The sequence below is a fragment of the Drosophila melanogaster genome, chromosome 3L (genome assembly GCF_000001215.4).
Source record: "Drosophila melanogaster chromosome 3L".
Taxonomy (NCBI): Eukaryota; Metazoa; Arthropoda; class Insecta; order Diptera; family Drosophilidae; genus Drosophila; species Drosophila melanogaster.
In genome coordinates this window covers 17,421,719-17,439,119 of record NT_037436.4, presented here as the reverse complement: position 1 = coordinate 17,439,119, position 17,401 = coordinate 17,421,719, and the positions used below count along the sequence as shown (strand labels likewise).

Genomic DNA, 17,401 nt, shown 5'->3' with positions numbered 1-17,401 from the left:
GCGCCCAACGTGGGGCATTTCAATCGAAAATTCATTTTTGTTTCCGCTTGTTTGGTCTAAGCATCTAAATTTGGCTTGTAACCTCTACAATCTAAAAAATTAAATATGCATTTATTTTAAGTTTTAATACAACAATTTTCAAACATTTGGTCTATACCCATGTCATATTTATTTATATGTATGTATACTGCGCGCCCACTTGATGGATTCGCAGTAAAAGCACACATCCATATAAGTAAACGAATCCTACCCTCTGCTCACAGGACATGCGTATTAGATAAGCCAAATATAAAAATGACACTCAGAGAACAACTCTCCGGACCATTTTTTGTTGTTGTTGCTAAAACAGTTTATCAACACGCCCGAGTCTCTGATAAAACAATCATCGTTTATGGTGCAACACGCTTCAACCGCCGCCCCCCAGCAGCATAATTGAGATATAGTCCAGTGACCAGACCAGTAACACCGAACTGGGGTGGCTAACAAATCGAGTCGAGTGGAATAGCAAGGAGAACAGTGAAAAGTGGTGGGAGTAGACTCAAGTGTAGAGTGGTGTGGACATGTTCTGCAACCGCATGATTAGAAATTGAGCAAAGTCGATGATAAAGCGGCGGGTGGAGCTGAATCCCTTACATGTATAGAAAAACGGGTGGGAAGCCGAAACTGGGTTAAACCAAAACCCTTCCATTTAAATGCGTACCCAATGATTTTTTAGCTTGTTTATGACAAGTAATATCAATGCACAAGCGTAACCTTCGTGCGGCTCGTTTAACTGCCTATTCCAGGCTGCTCAGCTCACGCAAACTCTTCTTAAACAAAAAAGCACAGTTATCGCATTTTCTTTTAAACTACAAAACATAGCTGAAAACTACAAATAAACATGTCGACGCATCGAATACATAAATAAATCTTTTTAAGTAATATATATGAATTCAATTTAAATAAATACTAAATCCAAAAACTGCGTTACACGGCTTTTTCAACCCTTACACGGCTTGTTACTCAAACTAAAAACGATGGCTTAAAATTATATTTATAAAAAGCAACTACTTCTACACAACGTATACTTACTCTACACGAATAGAGTATCGAAAAGACGAATAAGAAATTAAATATCCGCTTAGCACGATATATTCAAATTTTTTGTTGCCTTCCGCCCCCGAGGACAGCAAATTTTTATTTGACTTTTTATATGCCATATAAACTAGGGCCGTGCGTCAGTACGCGACTTTTCAATAAATCCCGCCCTTAGCGGCTAAACTTATTTATCCCCCTTGCTACTGTTTGAAGTTTTACGCTGTCGGTGCTGCAGAAGCTCCTGGTATTGCTCTATGGATCCGTCTTCATGCTTGGAAGTAAATGAATCCGGCTTTTCAACCTTGGCCTGCTCCTCGCCGGCGGTGACTTTGGTGCGCTTCGATTTCTTGAGCTTGTCACGGACGCGTTTTCCCAAACGCGATTCGGCCAGCACCTGGCTGACCTTGGAGCTCTTCATGTAGCGTGAACGCCAGGACTACAAACAAAAGGATTATTGTGTTGAAAAAAAGGTACTGTTTTGAGGAGCATTTAAAAATACCTCGGAGTCTGCCTGCTGTAGTTTGTCGCGTTCATCCTCGCTTGTGTCCAGGGATATGACATCGTTGTCCAGTTCCTCAGGATCCTGCATCTTCTCCTTTTTCTCGCTTTTAATGCTTACCCAAGGTGAATCGTCATCCTTCGTCATTTCCTCAATCATTTCTAGATCCCCACCTATTGAAATGACGTCGTCGTTTTGATCTTCGTCGTCAAGGGCAGTTGGCTCGGCTGCACTCGGCTTCTTTGGCTCTGCAGGGGGATTAGCTGGGAGAGCTTCTTCCGACGGTGGTTCCTTATCCCCTGTTTTATCTAGCTTATCAGACGTATCCGATACTTCTGGCTTATTACTTTCCAGTTCTTTCGAAATAGCTGCTGCTTCTGACTCTGTTGGCTCATCTGGATTGGCTGGGTCAACTACCTTAGCTGGCTCTTCGGGTTCATCGCGCACTTCTCCCTCCTCTGGCTCGCTCTCAACGACTGGGGCTGGTGGGTCCGATTCGACTTGCTTAGTTGTAGTTGTTTCAGTTGTCTTCTTTTTGGTGGCCTCATCATCCGTACTGTCGCTGATCAGCAGTGTTTCGGGTTCCGTTTGTATAGGTATCACATCTGGTGAGGCTGAACGTGATTTGGAACGTGGCAGTTTGTTTAAATCGTTAGATGCAACCAAAGTTTCGGATGAAGTAGTAGATGTTGGAGGTTTGACTTCCTTTTCTGGCGACTTTGAAGTCCGCCTATAGTTTCTTTTGATCTTGATTCTTTTGCGGGGCGCTTCCTGCTCCTTGCTGCTGCTATCAGGCTGGGATGGAGATGTTGGTCTAGCTGATTCCTGCGATTTGCGCTTGCTCGAATCCGTTTTTTTAGTGCTGCGTTTATCCTTTTCCTTTCGCTGTACTTTCTCCACTGGTACTTCGTCAATATCATCATCTGACTTGACCTCTATTTTGGTGATTGGCTCCATTGCCAGTTGGGAGCGGATGGCCCTGGCACGTGCCTGAAGTTCCAACAGTTCCAGCACGCTCATTTGACCACCCGCTGTGGGAGAAAAGAATACCTTAGTAACCTGAACAAATTTGCCGTCAAACGGGCGCACAGTCTCAGATGGCTGTTGTTATCATACTTTCGGTCGATTTCGATTAGTTTTTATACATTCGTAAAGTTTGTACTTACACTCTTTGTTTTCATTCCCATTGTTCGTTTTCTTGGATCTAAGCTTCTTCTTGGCTGAAAATCAGACAAGATTGACACAGATTGCATTACAAATTGTGCTAAAGTATACATAAATTAACTGCACGCCAGGATGCCGATCAACCAGAAAGAAGTAACGCCGCAACTAGACAGTCAGACAGGTGAGGATCAGGGGGAGGAGGAGGAGCAGCCGGAAGACGAGAATCGTCTGGAGAAGTTTACGGTGCGTCTTAATGGACAACATGACCTGGAGCAGCGTTTAAAGGATTTCAAAGCGGCATGCGAGGCTCACGAGAAGCACGCCAGACGGCGAAAACGGAAGAGATACTATCATTTGGGTCTTGTGGCCAAGCTGGTGACGGAAACCACTCACGACGAGCTGCGACGTATGCTGGAAAATGGAACCTACACCTTTCACGTGGATACGGTGGGCAACAAGCCCGATGAACTGAAAGCCATTTTGGACACCATGAACATTGCGATATCGGCGCATTCTGCAGAGAGGGAACTACGTCTGACAACTGGCTTGGCTCTGGAGATTAACGGCGAGTGCTGTCGCGTTGGGAGACTGAGGAACAACTGCACCGTGATGCTGGCACGAGGTGGGGTGGTCACACTCACCACGGATGAGTCCTACCGCTACAAAGGCTTTAAAGAAATAGTGTACGTAATCAATCTGCGGTGTTATCTCGCCTCCGTTCAGTTGGGCGATATTGTGATGATCGGACGTGAAGTTAGAGGTAAGGTGGTGAAGACCCTGCGGGAAGCACTAACCGTGATGATCATAGATGCCGGTCTGGTAGCCTCCTACGACTTTATAGAGCTTCCTAGACAGTGCCACGCTCTCGATCCGGACCTATATCCCGATCTGTACATGAAGGACCTTGAGATGGCCGCGTCTTTGAATGCCAACTATGTGGTTCTGCCCAAGATACGATGCAAGAGCTTTCTTCGTGCCGTGCGGCAGACCTTGAACTCGGACTTCAACCTTAAGTTGATCGGAATGATAGATTTCGAGTATGTGCGAAGTAACATGCTTGATTTGCTAGGCATCATTAAGCTTGTGGACTACATTTGGATACCCGACATGTTCAACGTAAACTGTTGCGTATATAACTACATTATGGAGGACGTGCTTCCGATTTCGCAGTGCCAGAAGAAGCCAGTCATTGGCACTGTTCCGCTGGAGCGTTGCAGTGATTTTAAGCGATTTGAGTTGCACGATTTCCTGTGGAAGGTCGACGCTATTCACATCCAAAAAAGTCCATGGTGCAACAAATATCCGCTGATAGTCAAAAAGCTGATGCCCATAAAAGATTATCGTGTTGGCGCGGTCCAGAATAAGATGGTACTGAAGAGCATCCTAACCTCATACCAGACCATTGTGAATTTTATTATCCGCACAATTAGCTCGATTGAGTGTCAAGCCATATTTTTGTTCACCACTTGCGAGACCGCCAGCGTGGCCCTTTCGCGTATTGAGATCTATTGCCCAGTATATGTGATGGTGCCGCTGGAGGAGACAGATGATGCGGAAACCATTACCTGCAAGGTGGAGCTCGCTCGTGCGCTTCATTTGCGCCGTAACATGCACCCGGTTCTTTACACCAAGGATCTCAACGAGTGCAGCTACAGTCCGATTGAGTTTGGAGTGGACTTTATGAGGAAGAAGGGCTGCTTGGAGGTTGGAGACTTTGTAGTTACCCTGGAGGTGGGCAAAGAGGATAAGGATAACGTGGTCATCGGCATAGGAGAGGATGTTTGCATCCTGCGGGCATTTTACGTGTCGCCGCTCTTTGCCTGCGAGAAGTTTAAGTACGGTGGATAACTTTACGGCGTGCAGTTGTGCAGATTACACAGATAATAAACTCTAAATTAAATGTATCTTATGCCACCAACTCACTTTTTCGGGATTCCTGACCTCCGATGTCGCTGTCGGATGATATCTCCTCTAGCGAGATGTGTTCTGAAATGAGACTTTATAATGAATGGTGGGTTTATAGGGCAAGGAAGTGATTCAACATACCTTCTTTGTGCTCCACATCGGAATCTTCGGAGCTTTCAGTGTCTGTGGGACATTTGGTGTTTTCTATTATGGATTTTAGCCGCTTCGTAGACAAGCAGAGTAACTCCTCCAGACAAAGTTCCTCGATTTCGTCTAGTGGCGTTTTCTGCGTGAAATTATTGATAAATAGCTTTTTATAAAAAGAACTATAACACACCTTTAGAAACTCTGGGGCTAGGTTCAAAATGGTTTTCGGTTTTAAGGTCCCAAATATCTGTTTCACCAATTCCAGGCGGTCGTCTATGTAATGGGACATGGGATGCAGCTTTCGTTCCTCCTCGATCTTCTCCTTCTTAATGCTAATGGGCTTGGGGATTTGGTCGCCCTTGCTGGATTTTTTCGCCTTCAAGCCACTCATTTTATCCAATTTGTTGTCAAAATAAAAACCAAGTAATTTCGGTCTTTCGGGCAGCGTTGCCACTACTATTTATACCTTGTGGACAGTGGGACGAAGGCAACAATTTTGTGGGATTAGTGTGAATGGCTCTATTTTAAAATTCAAAACGCAAAGAAAAACGAGCAGTATTACGAAAATGTATTTAATAAAAATTATTTCGTATACTAGGGAATGGCACATAGAATCAATAATTAAAAATGTACAATGGTGTATATTGCCTTTAGGACTGTATTATCCACTGTGCGCTGTTGTTAACAGTGTTATTGTTTTTTGTACAGAACAGCTGATTATCAAGCGGTGTAGGTTGAATTAAATTGTGGGAGTGTTAGTTGTCTTAAAATTGTTAAGGTAAGTTGATGTATTAATTGAACTTGTAATCCATCAGTGTAAAAGTGTTTACGGAAAGCGGTGATAGCAATTTTATATCAGCAAACAGTTTCTTGTCGTAGATATCATGTGAAATCCGTTAGTAAGGTGTTACGTGAGAAATAGTACTTGTGGCAGAATTTTAGAGTTTGGCTTTTATTAATGGGGATCTGTTACTAGTGTAAGTTACATTTAAACACATTAGTCCAATATATATTTAGCATTTTCTATATTTTTGTTTTTTTGACATGCCGCTAGAAAAGTAACAGAAACTGTTAAGTAACAGTGATGGCACATTTAGGTTATTTCATTGGGGAGCGTGTTTTGACAACTCTGCTGCGGCCACACTGAACATATGTTCCGGGGAGAATGGCTGCGATTTCGCGTCGGTAAAAATAGCAAATACTCGTTAATGTGCTGTGGGAACGCTTCCTCCCCGGCCCCAAAGTGGCCCCGAAGAAAGTGAGCAAATGTGCGCGCCGCAAGATAGTCGCCGCCGAACAAACGATAGTGACGAAAGTGATTTAATTCAACTACCAGCACTCCCGCAAATACGATGAGTATGTCGCGCGGCGGCAACACAACTCTGGACTTGCAGCCGCTCCTGGCGGAGAGCGATGTCGGAAACAGGGAGCTGGAGGAGAAGATGGGCGGATCGGCGGATCGGTCATCGCTGCTCGATGGATCCGGTTCGAAGGAGCTGAGTCACCGGGAACGCGAGGACTCGGCGTTGTTCGTCAAGAAGATCGGGAGCGCCTTGTTCTATGGCTTGTCCTCCTTCATGATTACGGTGGTAAACAAGACGGTGCTTACCTCCTACCACTTCCCCTCGTTCCTGTTCCTCAGCCTCGGGCAACTTACTGCTAGCATTGTGGTCCTGGGCATGGGCAAGCGCCTGAAATTGGTGAACTTTCCCCCTCTGCAGAGGAATACCTTCGCCAAGATCTTTCCGCTGCCACTGATATTTCTGGGAAACATGATGTTTGGACTGGGTGGCACAAAAACCTTGAGTCTGCCCATGTTCGCAGCCCTACGACGCTTCTCTATCCTGATGACCATGCTGCTGGAGCTCAAGATCCTGGGACTGCGACCTTCGAATGCGGTTCAGGTCAGCGTATACGCAATGATCGGTGGAGCGCTGCTGGCCGCCTCTGATGATCTGTCCTTCAACATGAGGGGCTACATCTATGTGATGATCACTAACGCCTTGACCGCCTCGAATGGCGTATATGTGAAGAAAAAACTCGACACCTCGGAGATCGGAAAGTACGGCCTAATGTACTACAACTCGCTGTTTATGTTTCTGCCTGCCCTGGCCCTCAACTATGTTACAGGGAATCTAGATCAGGCGCTGAACTTTGAACAATGGAATGACTCAGTGTTTGTGGTGCAGTTCCTGCTCAGTTGCGTTATGGGTTTCATCCTATCGTACAGCACCATCCTGTGCACGCAATTCAACTCGGCGCTGACCACCACCATTGTGGGATGCCTGAAAAACATCTGCGTAACATATCTGGGCATGTTCATTGGAGGCGACTACGTCTTCTCGTGGCTCAACTGTATTGGGATCAACATCAGCGTGCTGGCTAGTCTGCTCTACACGTACGTCACTTTTCGGCGGAAGCGGGCTCCCGATAAGCAGGACCACTTGCCCAGCACCCGCGGCGAGAATGTCTAGCTTCATCTTAGCTCAAACTCAAGCCAAAGCCATACGATATGTTAAGTGTATTCCGTACTGTGTACTTCAATTGCGATCTGCGATTCGCGACAACGTTCGTATTTGATTTTCCTACAACCACACAGCGCATCGTCTCTGTACATATATCTAGCTATATTTCTATAAAAATGTAATTTAGCAATTATGTAATTTTAATCACTTTGTACATTTGTCTGCATGCAACTGTTTCCTGCATCGAAAGTGTCATAAGAAATAGAAATACACAGACTTCCACTCCTCCGCCTACGGAATGGGTGGGCCAGATAAACAATTGTGTTCCGTCTTCTGTTCCATTTTGGGTCATAATTGATAAGATTGCCTGCTCCGATAAGGCATACAACTCGGACGTTGCAAATTAAGCAGACATCTTGCTCTCTCTCACGTGCTTTTCTAATTACTTTTTTGTGTAAAATAAGTAATGTAGTGGAACTGCGTTGTGGGATTTGCCAATTACTTGTGCTTAATAGGTTGTTGTTTATCTATTCTGAGCAAACACGTTGGCGCCTTGAGATTAATACAAAACAAAGTACTGCATTGCCGGACAATCCAGCAGCGTCATCACTCAACATCACTATGTAAAAAGCTTTGGATAGGTTGCTCGATTACTGATTACTCTATATCAAAATTTTGGGTTTTTATGTTGAATAAAAAAAAAACAATATTATCAGCCAAGAACGTGATTGCGAGTGGTGATAGTATTTTTTAGAATAGTACGCCTTCCGATATTTTGTGTTATTTTCCGTTTCATTTGGTAATTGCCTCAAAAGGCTTTTGTTTAGATTGTAGTGCTGAAGAATCTTTTTCTTTGTCTTAAAAGTAAATAAATTTGCGCAGCTGAAACTGTTTTGTTTTAGCGAAATAAGTATGTATACTTTAAGATGGCTATCTATTTTCTTAGAATTAGATTTTACTTGGTAACTGCCTAGTTCCTTATCAAAAGATTAAGATTTAAATATCCCACATATATGTTGCTAAACTTATCTTTTAAATGGTGACTACTCATTTATCCAAAGAAACAACAATGACGACATTGAATCGGGCATAAAGCGGCAGAATGAGGTGCTAGTGCCCCGGCAGCACTTTGTTTGGGTTATTTTGGGAGCCCGCAATATATGATGGGCGGTGGTGAAGTGAGGGATTCGGAGTGGGGACAGGTAATGAGGAAGCCGAAACAGGTTTGCACAGACTTAGCCGTGCGGTGAGGTAAATTGTTAGTCAGCATCAGCCCCGACCGCGTACCCACATTATGGACAAATTGTTTGCTCATATTCGCCGCTATTGAAAGTGGGCACGTACATACGTACGTATGGCTCGAGGGACCAGCTTTAACCGAAGACAGGTAGTCAGGGTCATGTTTGTGTGCGACGATGATGATGATGATAATAATAATGTAATGATGATGATGCCGACGATCGTGCTGATAAGGTCACCACCGGGTGCACCTCCCCATATCTCCTCTATGAATCCACAGATCATCATGATGCAACGCTGTTTGCGTCTCCAAAAGCCGCTGGCCCTACGACGAGGCCTTCGCTTGGCCCAGGCTAATAGCCAAGCGGTGGCCACAGAAGCACCCGAGGCGGAACCTCTGGATGCCTTCGAGCGTCAGTACCTCAAGGAGCGAATCGAGATATCGCCCTTCCAGCGGCTGTTCCTGGGGGCAGGATCCTCCATTGCCGCGCTCTTGAATCCAAGACGGTAGGGCATCTGATGAAATTTAAAAATCTCTTAAAACTCTTAATTATTATTATGAAGTCATGACATGATCGCCTGTTTGGGTGAGACGACTGGAGAGGATGCTCTATGGACAATTTTGGACACCATGCAAGCCAGCGAGGAGGGTCAGCGCATCATGGCTGATAAGCCCCGCATCCACACCAGCACCATTGACTTCAAGTATCTGGAAACTTTGCCACCGGATACCTTTGGAGCCGCTTACGTAAAGTTTCTGAAAGATAATGTAAGTAGTTCAAAGAATCCGGTAAGAAAAAGCGTTAGTAACCATAAAACGACGAAAATCTGGTTCAAAGACATTCCTAAGAGAATTTGGACAGTGAATGTCATGGTCGAATTTGAAGTTGGTAACAATTGAAAATCTTAAAAATTATTGTCTCATAAACATACTTGCATATAAAAGATATATTTAGATGGAAAATAAAATAATAATTGCTTTTGTCCATCGCTTCAACGATTATTTTGGTAATCAATTTTCAGCAAGTCACGCCGGACAGTCGCATGGCCGTGCGGTTTTTGGAGGACCCGAAGTTGGCCTACTTGATGACGCGATATCGCGAATGCCACGACCTAATCCACACGGTGCTGGACATGCCCACCAATATGCTGGGCGAGGTGGCTGTCAAGTGGGTGGAGGCTCTGAACACGGGCCTGCCCATGTGCTACGGTGGTGCGGTATTCGGAGCAGTTCGCCTACGTCCCAAGTGAGTTCAGTGAACTGGGTTCTCTAATTATAGCTCCCCATTCACGCGTTTGTTTATTTTCTCCTCCACTTAGGCAGCGGCGTGCGTACTTGAAGCATTACTTGCCGTGGGCCCTGGAGAACGGCAAGCGGACCAAGCCCTTGATGCCCGTCTACTGGGAGAAGCGCTGGGAGCAGAACATCCACGAGCTGCGCTCCGAATTGGGCATTACTGTGCTGAATAAAGCTTGATAAGGCTGTTTATTTTTAAGCCCATTTTTAAATTTTGAACTTATCGACTATTAGTATCGAGCAGTCCTATCGCGATCGTAGAATTGTGATCTGGCAACGTCGTGTAACGTCGAACTGATTGTAGATGTTTCCACTTACAAAGAAAATTATTATTTGATTATAGCAATAAATATAAAAGTTGATGCAGTTTGCCGAAATAATTTAAAGATCGAGAAAAAAACTTTATATTATTTTTTATATTAGAATTTGAGCACAGTGAGAACAGTCAATTTCCGCGAATGATCGCATCAAAACTTAACCCGATGTGGCAACTCCACTCGTTCTGTTTGCATTTGCTGATGTGTTGTTTTGTTTTTTTCGGTCGATCGTCTTAATGGCTAATTATCCCTAAGTTAAACACCATGACTGAGAAATTCAATGGTTTTAGCCACGACGAGATCCTCAAGATAACGGGCGTGAAGGAGGGCGGTGTGGGCAAAAGGCCTGCGAGTCTGGAAGCAGGTTAGATCACTAAGCATGAACCCCAAAGCGTGTAAACAATTATCTGTTTATAATAAAAACCTTTGCCTATGTGTGCGTGAGCAGCGAAGCCGGCGCTCCGAATTCAACCCGGCATTCGGCGTATGCCCGATAAGATCTTCCGGCAAGCGGATCAGTTACGGAAGCAGCAGCAGCAGCAACCACAGCAACCCATACAAAAACCGGATGTGGCGAAGAAGACCAAATCGGGAACAGCGACTCCCACGGAAAAGCCACCGACTCCCACTCCCGCGGCGGAGGATGACGTAGCGAACGGATCGCTAAATTTGGACCGCCCACTCTCCGATTCATTAATAGAGGCACTCTACCATGGAAATGCTACAGCTAGAGATAAGAAAACTCCCGCCACGTATGCAGATGCTGAAACAACGTCCACCGACGACAGTTCGATTCTGAAGATCAGCGGCGGTGACAGCCAGACAACTAGCTCCACCGATGATGGCAGCATCCTGCCGAGTACCCAGGACACCTCGCCGCGGGAGCGCCTCAACACAGACTCACCTTTCAAGGGCATCTCGCTGAAGGACTTCGAACAGCATCGCCGCATGATCGAGGAGCAGAACAAGCAGAAGAAGCAAATGCTGTACCAGGCCATCGAGCAGCACACCCAGAAGACGGCGGCGGAGTCGCGAAAGATCGAGGAGATCCGCCACGAGCTGTCCAAGCTGGAAAGTGATCTGGCCGTGGACGTAGCTCTGCTGAGGAAGCAGATCGACAATGCCTGCATACATTTTGCCAATGTAGAGTAAGTGGCGAAGCCAAATACTTGTGTGTTTCCCTTATTAATATTTATGTTACACAGAAAACAATACGTCAAAATCGAGGCTCAGTTCTTGCGGGCCAAGATAGAGCTGCACAATGCATCCGAAAAGAAGGAGCTGCTCACAGAGCATCTATGCACAGTAATTGCCCACAACGAGGACCGTAAAGCGCAAAAGCTTACTGAATTGATGCAGAAAGTGGGTCTGTCGCCAACCGATGATTGCCAACCGATTGATTTAACTCAACAAAGCCCCTAAACACGTAACACGTGTAAATTCAACTTCAAATCATCTTTAATTCGAATTTTCAGCGGTGTTTGCTTAACTTGACCAAAAGTATCAATTTGTTGCTCCCTGAAATATTATATTTTTTAAATTGGAAAATTATGTACTAATTTTCCATCGGCTATATTGTATTGGAATTGTAAACATAAAACACGCCTGAAATATGTCGAATGCGCTCTAATATTAGCATGTAATTAATGTTCATAGCCTAAGTGATGAAGTGCAAATTGCAAATAAAATATGTATATGTTATGTGTAAAATTAAAGTGTAATTACTGAAACTGAGTAGTTGGAACTGCGACCTAAATAAAAATAAGGGTATTAAAAAGCGAACATTCTTCAATAATGTTATTGTTTGGCTTTGACTATGTGGCAACACCGTTAGCTGCGGCAACAGCTGATCGTTTTCAGAGTTTAATAAACGTGCAAGCTGAACAATACAATCGGAAATAAGTGTTTCTAAACAGAATACAATAAATTAAGCATTTATAATGGCAGGCCGCGGAAGGGGCGGCAAGACAGGCACCCTCACGGCGGAGCAAATGGCCATGTTGGGATGCACAAAGGATATGCCGGTGCAGACGGCGCCGCCACCTACATTTCCGCCTGTTTTGAACAGACCCACTACCCTAGAAGTGGGTACAAATCCATTTACATTAGTTTAAAAAACATCGATCAACTTTTTACCTGTTTTACTTCGATAGACAACAGCCACACAGAACTATCAGCTCCTGTGGAAGGAGGACTTTCTGAACCGAATGCGAGATTCCCCCTATTACATGATCTCCGCCAGTCGGGACGCAAAAAACCTTGATCACAAGGACTGGCGAGAAGTAATAATACTGGCTATTTTAAATTAGCTGCTTATAATCCTGCTTTTACACCCCCAGAAAGCCATGGAGCGCATGAAGCTCACAGCACAACCCGATTTTAACTACAAAGCCATGCCCCAAGAGCTAAACATCTCCAGTCGAAAACGTCGTGGAGCAGATGCAAGGCCGAATCTGCTGACCAAGAAGACAAACATCGAGGACAGACTGAAGGTTCTGGAGCAGAAAGAACTGAAATCAGGTGGCGGTGAGCAGGACGAGAACAAACAAGAGTCCGATTCCGAACAGGAGGAGGAGGAAGATCCGGAGGCGGCGTTGGATGATGAGATGGACGAGGACAACGACTACGGTGCAACGTACTTTGATAATGGAGAAGCCTTCAATGATGAGGACGACAACTTGGACGATGGTCCCGTTTACTGAGACAAATAAAACCATCGAACTGATTACTTTCGGATCTGTGATTTACTATGTCGCCACTTTAAGCTTATTTAACACAAATGTTGGATTAATTTACACGTAAGGGAACGCTGGCTTAGTCCAGGCTCTTGGGCGCGTAGTAGTTGAAGTGGATGATACCAGAAGATTTCACCTGCAAAGCGTATTTCAATAAGACCGATATGGGATGGAAGGAATATGGCAGCCACTTACGAATCCAATAGTGCCGGCCAGGACGAGAATGCCAGTGATGAGCGCGGCATTGTACTTGGCGTTCTTCTGGCTGTGCTGCTCCTTCCAGTCTCCAGCGGGCACGGGCAGATCGTTCATGGTGGAGTGGGGACCATGTCCACCGTGGTAAGCGGCACGCGACAAAGCGCCAGCTGAAATGAGAGAACAAGAAAGAATATTCAAGTGATTGGTTTTAAAAAGGGGGTAATCCCAACGAAATGCAACTTGGTTAATGATCTCATCCAAGTTTCTTCCGATATCTGTTTGGCTAATTCTGATAATATCCATGGCTATGCTGAAGATTGGTGGGTGAACCATTCCTTCGCAGTTCCTTGAAGTTTCTCCCTTTGCTTATCCACATTATGTAATTTTTAAGGTTAGCAGTTTTGCTGAAAAGAGGTGTTGGGCCACTCCAACTCACCGTTCTTGAGCAGAAGCCCCTGCTTGACAATGTGCTTAACCAACATGATTGCTCGAAAGTAGCTGGAAATGGGTAAATATGGGTTTATTTTCACTGCCAATACTTTTTCGCATTATAACTCACCCGAAGATTACCTTGTGTTGAACAGTGTGACCGTTGTGTTGTTATAGAATAATATCTACCCTACAGTTGGGATGAGATCACGAGCTGCATACTTGTTATTACCTACGATGCGATGAAACCTTCAATGTATCTATTATACTGAAATGTTTAAATAACAATATGATTTAATACATTTTAATTGGTTTCTGTAGTCTTAGCATATTTTTGCTATGTGACTTTTAACCACGTAAAGAACACTCACGCAATGCGCTCATCCCCAACCGATAGTCTGTAAACGCCTCTGCAGAAGCTCTGTTAAATCAGCTGTTGGTGCGGAGGCGTTCTCCAATTGCTAATTGCAAGTGCAAACAACTGGCCAGTTGTTGATTCTTGAAAGGACTTTATTCGAGACCAGTGCATCCCGAAGATATACCCAGCCATGCTGTCCATTGGCGCTATGGCCAACATCAAGCACACGCTGCAGAAGGAACTCTTCTTGGCCTCCGGAGAACGCCTCCTTTCTGTGGTGACGGTGGTCAAGAAGAAGGACAAGAAGCCGTGCTACCTTTGCGTTGTCACCACGGCGCCACCGGTACCCGTGGTCACTTTGTGCCTGATCAAACAGTCGGAGCAGCGCGAGGGCGAATACAAGCGCAAGCGGAGCTGGCAGCTGGACGAGATTAAGTGGGTTGACGGCCGGAACGAGCAGTTCGAGACGCACGAGTTCGATCTGCAGTTGGAAAAGCTGTACAAATGGTACGCCCTTAACCCTCACGAGCGCCAAAACTTTCTGGCCGTGCTCAATCGCCAAATCCAAAAAAGCGTGCGTGGCCAGCGGGCGGAATTCCGGAATGTGCCCGCAGCGTGGTTGTCGGAGAAGTCGCCGGAAAAGGTGGCATTGGGCAGAGCGGTTCAGAAGACGCAACACATGGACGACGAGGAGGACGAAGAGGAGGAGGCCCAGGAGTTTACCGCTCTGACGGACAAAGAGGCCAATGAGCTGGGCAAACTTTTCTCCGAGTGCGACTTCGCCATTAAAGATGCTGAGCAGTTCATAGAGCAGCTGTCGCGTGAGCTCCACGATTTGGATGGGGTTAGTAAATTGGGCTTGTCCACCGTGTATACATTACTCATAATTTCTTATCTCGCAGGCCAATATGCAAAGTGTACTTGCCTCGGAACAGAAGGTTCTGAAAATGATGGAACACATCGACAATGCTATCTCCGAGGCGGATAAGTTTGAAAACCGTCTTGATAGCTACGAGGACATTCTGGGGCATGTCAAGGAAACCATGGAGAAAATTGGAGGCAAAAATGCCATGATCGAAATTGCCAACAATAACAATATCAAGCTTATGAAGGAGCTCAACAAAGTCATAGTGCGTATTCTTAGTGTACTCAATTTTATACTGTTTAATAATTCTGCTACTTCTGCAGAGTCAACTGGATCTGCCGCACAGCCAGCAGCAGGCTCTGGATGAACCCGATTTAAAGACCGCCAATGGACGCAAAGCAGCCATTGCAGCTGCTCAGTGCCTGCAACAGGCAATGAACAGCGATATAGATCCTGCTCTGCTGCGTTTGGAGGCGGTGCAGGACCAACGCAAGCGCTTTGAAAAGTGGAAACAAAAATTCTCTGCCACGGTCAGTCGGTTTATGAACAACCTCTTCATCCACCTGGGCAATGAAATAGGAGACATGCAGGTGACTAGCACTGAACTTACGCTGCCTAACCATTCCAACGTCCATCGGGAACTGACGCCTTATACTGAGCTGATGCACTGGACAAAAGCCATGGATCGGAAGACCTACGATGGTCTAATGCGTGTGTACACAGCATCGCTGAGCAAGATCTATGACAGGGATGTGAGGAACTTCTTCAATTTGGTAAGACATGAACATGGAAATGTAATAGTTTGTAATCTAAGCTAATCTCGATCACTTCTGATTATTTTATAGGCTAAAATTCAGGTGACGGAAAAGCTTCGTAATTCTCGGGAGGATCTGGACATGTCTACGTCTTCAAGAAAGTCCGCAGTTTCCACAATACCTTATGGCACACTGGGAATCAACAGGGATCAGTGGGGTCCCGGTGTAGAGACAGCGGATCGAATGCGTTTTGATGCATTGTTGGAAAAGGTTCTAGCTGAGCTGGAACCCATCGCCCTGCAGGAACAGCTTTTCTGCATCAACTTTTTTCAGATGGACGTTATTAGTCCAACGACAAAGAACACACAGACTACGTTGGAGATGGAAAAGGCGGTGGATATGACACAGTCAATCATATCAGGAGCGGTTTCGCCATCAGGTGATGGTGTTCCGCAGAAGCGGATTGACCGTCAAATTAACGAAGATGTGCGTAAACTGATGATGGGCCTTTTCGGTTGCCTAGAACCAGAGCTAGTTAGCTTCATCCAGAGCTTTGAGCGTGTAGACAGCTTGTAAGTAAACAATATAGTAATGGAGTAAGGAGTAATTAACAAATTTGTTTTCGTAGCTACTCTCTGTACGTTTTTGTGCGACTTACGCAGCACGTCATGTCCGCCCAGGACACACATTCCTTTCTTAGCATGACCTTCGCTTCCGCCTTGGTGCAGGTGAAGCGGAGCTTCGACCGCTTTATGCAGAACCAACTACTGTCTATCCGGGAGGCAAAGCTGCACAAACGTTCTAAGGCCATTCTGCCGTATGTGGAAAACTTTGAAAACTTTGCCCAAACTGCAGAGGGCATATTTCGGAAATCGGATCGCCGAACGGACATGGAGAAGTGGTACTTGCAGCTGGTGAATGCCATATTTGAGGGCATCCAACTGCATTCGCAGGAGCACCCCAAGACACCAGTTCAGGTAGTGCGCATGGAGAACTACCACCACATGTACGCTTTGTTAGCCCAGCTCAAGGTTCCTGGTCTGGACGCCCTGAAAAAGGAGGCCAAGAAGTGTTATAACGATGCGCTAAAAGCGTATGTGACTCAGTACTTCGGCCGGCCGCTGGAGAAACTGAATGTAAGCCAAAGTCAATGACCTTCCAGAAGAAAAGATAAGTCGATCTTCATCTCATAAATTTCCGTTCTGCCTTTGCAGCAATTCTTCGAAGGCGTGCAACTTAAGGTGGCCCAGGGAGTCAAGGAAACGGAAATCAGCTACCAGATGGCATTCTCCAAGCAGGAACTCCGCAAGGTGATCGCTCAGTATCCTGCACGAGAGGTGAAGAAAGGACTGGAGAACCTATATAAGAAGGTGGAAAAGCACCTGAGCGAGGAGGAGAATCTGCTGCAAGTGGTATGGCATGCCATGCAGGAGGAGTTCATTGCCCAGTATAATTACCTGGAGGAGCGCATCCAAAAGTGCTACGCCGGCGCCATGATCAACCTGGAGTTCAACATTCAGGACATACTCGCCTTCTTCTCGGACATAGCGCGCTCCCACTGATCTAGGGATTGGAATCTGAAAGTCAGGGAGCGGTTCAACCGGGTTTTATTTTTAAGTGCAATAGTATTTAAAGCGCTGTTTCTGCTGATTGCAAAATATATGGCGCGTATATTTAAACAGATGTGGATCTGCGAATGTTCGAAACGTCCAAGAGAGAGGGATCGCGTAGTGAAAAATCAACGAGACTAGGCCTTAAAGGGAACTTTTCAACAGCTAGCCATTGAAGTTGATTATTGTATAAGTTCTAAGCTAAAATTACATAGCCAATACTCAACTTTTGTCCAAGAATGCGAGTAAACTAAATTTTATATATAAAAATGTAGAATTTCTAGAGATCTTACTTGATCTTTAGTACGTCAGCTTTTAAAAATCACAGATAGAAGTTTGAC

The 17,401-nt window shown here is 45.3% G+C and overlaps 8 protein-coding genes across 11 annotated transcripts; 6 read left to right on the top strand and 2 right to left on the bottom strand.

Moving 5' to 3' along the window:
* Positions 1 to 1,148: 1,148 nt before the first annotated feature.
* CG32176 (uncharacterized protein) lies at positions 1,149 to 5,252 on the bottom strand. Its single transcript, NM_168733.2, has 6 exons — positions 4,983 to 5,252; positions 4,787 to 4,931; positions 4,664 to 4,726; positions 2,743 to 2,796; positions 1,577 to 2,607; positions 1,149 to 1,513 (listed from the first exon to the last, which is right to left on the bottom strand). Exons 1-6 carry the CDS (start codon positions 5,181 to 5,183, stop codon positions 1,262 to 1,264), a joined length of 1,746 nt encoding a protein of 581 aa, NP_730271.1. The 5' UTR covers positions 5,184 to 5,252; the 3' UTR covers positions 1,149 to 1,261.
* On the top strand, positions 2,689 to 4,648 carry CG12229 (uncharacterized protein). Its single transcript, NM_140723.1, has one exon. It carries the CDS (start codon positions 2,873 to 2,875, stop codon positions 4,586 to 4,588), a length of 1,716 nt encoding a protein of 571 aa, NP_648980.1. The 5' UTR covers positions 2,689 to 2,872; the 3' UTR covers positions 4,589 to 4,648.
* A 246-nt stretch (positions 5,253 to 5,498) lies between the features above and the next one.
* Coq4 (Coenzyme Q4) lies at positions 5,499 to 10,184 on the top strand. Of its 3 annotated transcripts, none has more exons than NM_001259886.1 (5): positions 5,499 to 5,521; positions 8,777 to 9,003; positions 9,061 to 9,265; positions 9,520 to 9,743; positions 9,817 to 10,184. In NM_001259886.1, exons 2-5 carry the CDS (start codon positions 8,783 to 8,785, stop codon positions 9,971 to 9,973), a joined length of 807 nt encoding a protein of 268 aa, NP_001246815.1. In that variant the 5' UTR covers positions 5,499 to 5,521; positions 8,777 to 8,782; the 3' UTR covers positions 9,974 to 10,184. The 3 variants fall into 3 exon arrangements, with proteins under 3 accessions (NP_001246815.1, NP_730270.1, NP_648977.3); NM_168732.3 differs by lacking the exon at positions 5,499 to 5,521 and adding an exon at positions 5,531 to 5,570; NM_140720.5 differs by lacking the exon at positions 5,499 to 5,521 and having other exon boundaries at positions 5,930 to 9,003.
* On the top strand, positions 5,930 to 10,184 carry frc (fringe connection). Of its 2 annotated transcripts, NM_001144490.3 has the most exons (4): positions 5,930 to 9,003; positions 9,061 to 9,265; positions 9,520 to 9,743; positions 9,817 to 10,184. In NM_001144490.3, exon 1 carries the CDS (start codon positions 6,145 to 6,147, stop codon positions 7,264 to 7,266), a length of 1,122 nt encoding a protein of 373 aa, NP_001137962.1. In that variant the 5' UTR covers positions 5,930 to 6,144; the 3' UTR covers positions 7,267 to 9,003; positions 9,061 to 9,265; positions 9,520 to 9,743; positions 9,817 to 10,184. The 2 variants fall into 2 exon arrangements, with proteins under 2 accessions (NP_001137962.1, NP_524126.1); NM_079402.4 differs by lacking the exons at positions 9,061 to 9,265; positions 9,520 to 9,743; positions 9,817 to 10,184 and having other exon boundaries at positions 5,930 to 7,538.
* Positions 10,185 to 10,283: 99 nt separating this feature from the next.
* Positions 10,284 to 11,815, top strand: Gorab (Golgin, RAB6 interacting). Its single transcript, NM_176345.3, has 3 exons — positions 10,284 to 10,474; positions 10,559 to 11,258; positions 11,316 to 11,815. Exons 1-3 carry the CDS (start codon positions 10,375 to 10,377, stop codon positions 11,530 to 11,532), a joined length of 1,017 nt encoding a protein of 338 aa, NP_788523.1. The 5' UTR covers positions 10,284 to 10,374; the 3' UTR covers positions 11,533 to 11,815.
* A 174-nt stretch (positions 11,816 to 11,989) lies between these two features.
* On the top strand, positions 11,990 to 12,834 carry Polr3G (RNA polymerase III subunit G). The gene is made up of 3 exons (NM_176344.2): positions 11,990 to 12,194; positions 12,264 to 12,392; positions 12,450 to 12,834. Exons 1-3 carry the CDS (start codon positions 12,051 to 12,053, stop codon positions 12,810 to 12,812), a joined length of 636 nt encoding a protein of 211 aa, NP_788522.1. The 5' UTR covers positions 11,990 to 12,050; the 3' UTR covers positions 12,813 to 12,834.
* Positions 12,835 to 12,837: 3 nt separating this feature from the next.
* Positions 12,838 to 13,643, bottom strand: COX7B (Cytochrome c oxidase subunit 7B). Its single transcript, NM_144156.4, has 4 exons — positions 13,603 to 13,643; positions 13,480 to 13,541; positions 13,041 to 13,210; positions 12,838 to 12,981 (listed from the first exon to the last, which is right to left on the bottom strand). Exons 2-4 carry the CDS (start codon positions 13,523 to 13,525, stop codon positions 12,925 to 12,927), a joined length of 273 nt encoding a protein of 90 aa, NP_652413.1. The 5' UTR covers positions 13,526 to 13,541; positions 13,603 to 13,643; the 3' UTR covers positions 12,838 to 12,924.
* A 259-nt stretch (positions 13,644 to 13,902) lies between these two features.
* On the top strand, positions 13,903 to 17,333 carry Sec3 (Secretory 3). Its single transcript, NM_140719.4, has 6 exons — positions 13,903 to 14,674; positions 14,733 to 14,960; positions 15,019 to 15,468; positions 15,541 to 16,022; positions 16,079 to 16,586; positions 16,665 to 17,333. The coding sequence occupies exons 1-6, from the start codon at positions 14,021 to 14,023 to the stop codon at positions 17,010 to 17,012; spliced, it is 2,670 nt and encodes an 889-aa protein (NP_648976.2). The 5' UTR covers positions 13,903 to 14,020; the 3' UTR covers positions 17,013 to 17,333.
* The last annotated feature ends 68 nt before the right edge of the window (positions 17,334 to 17,401 follow it).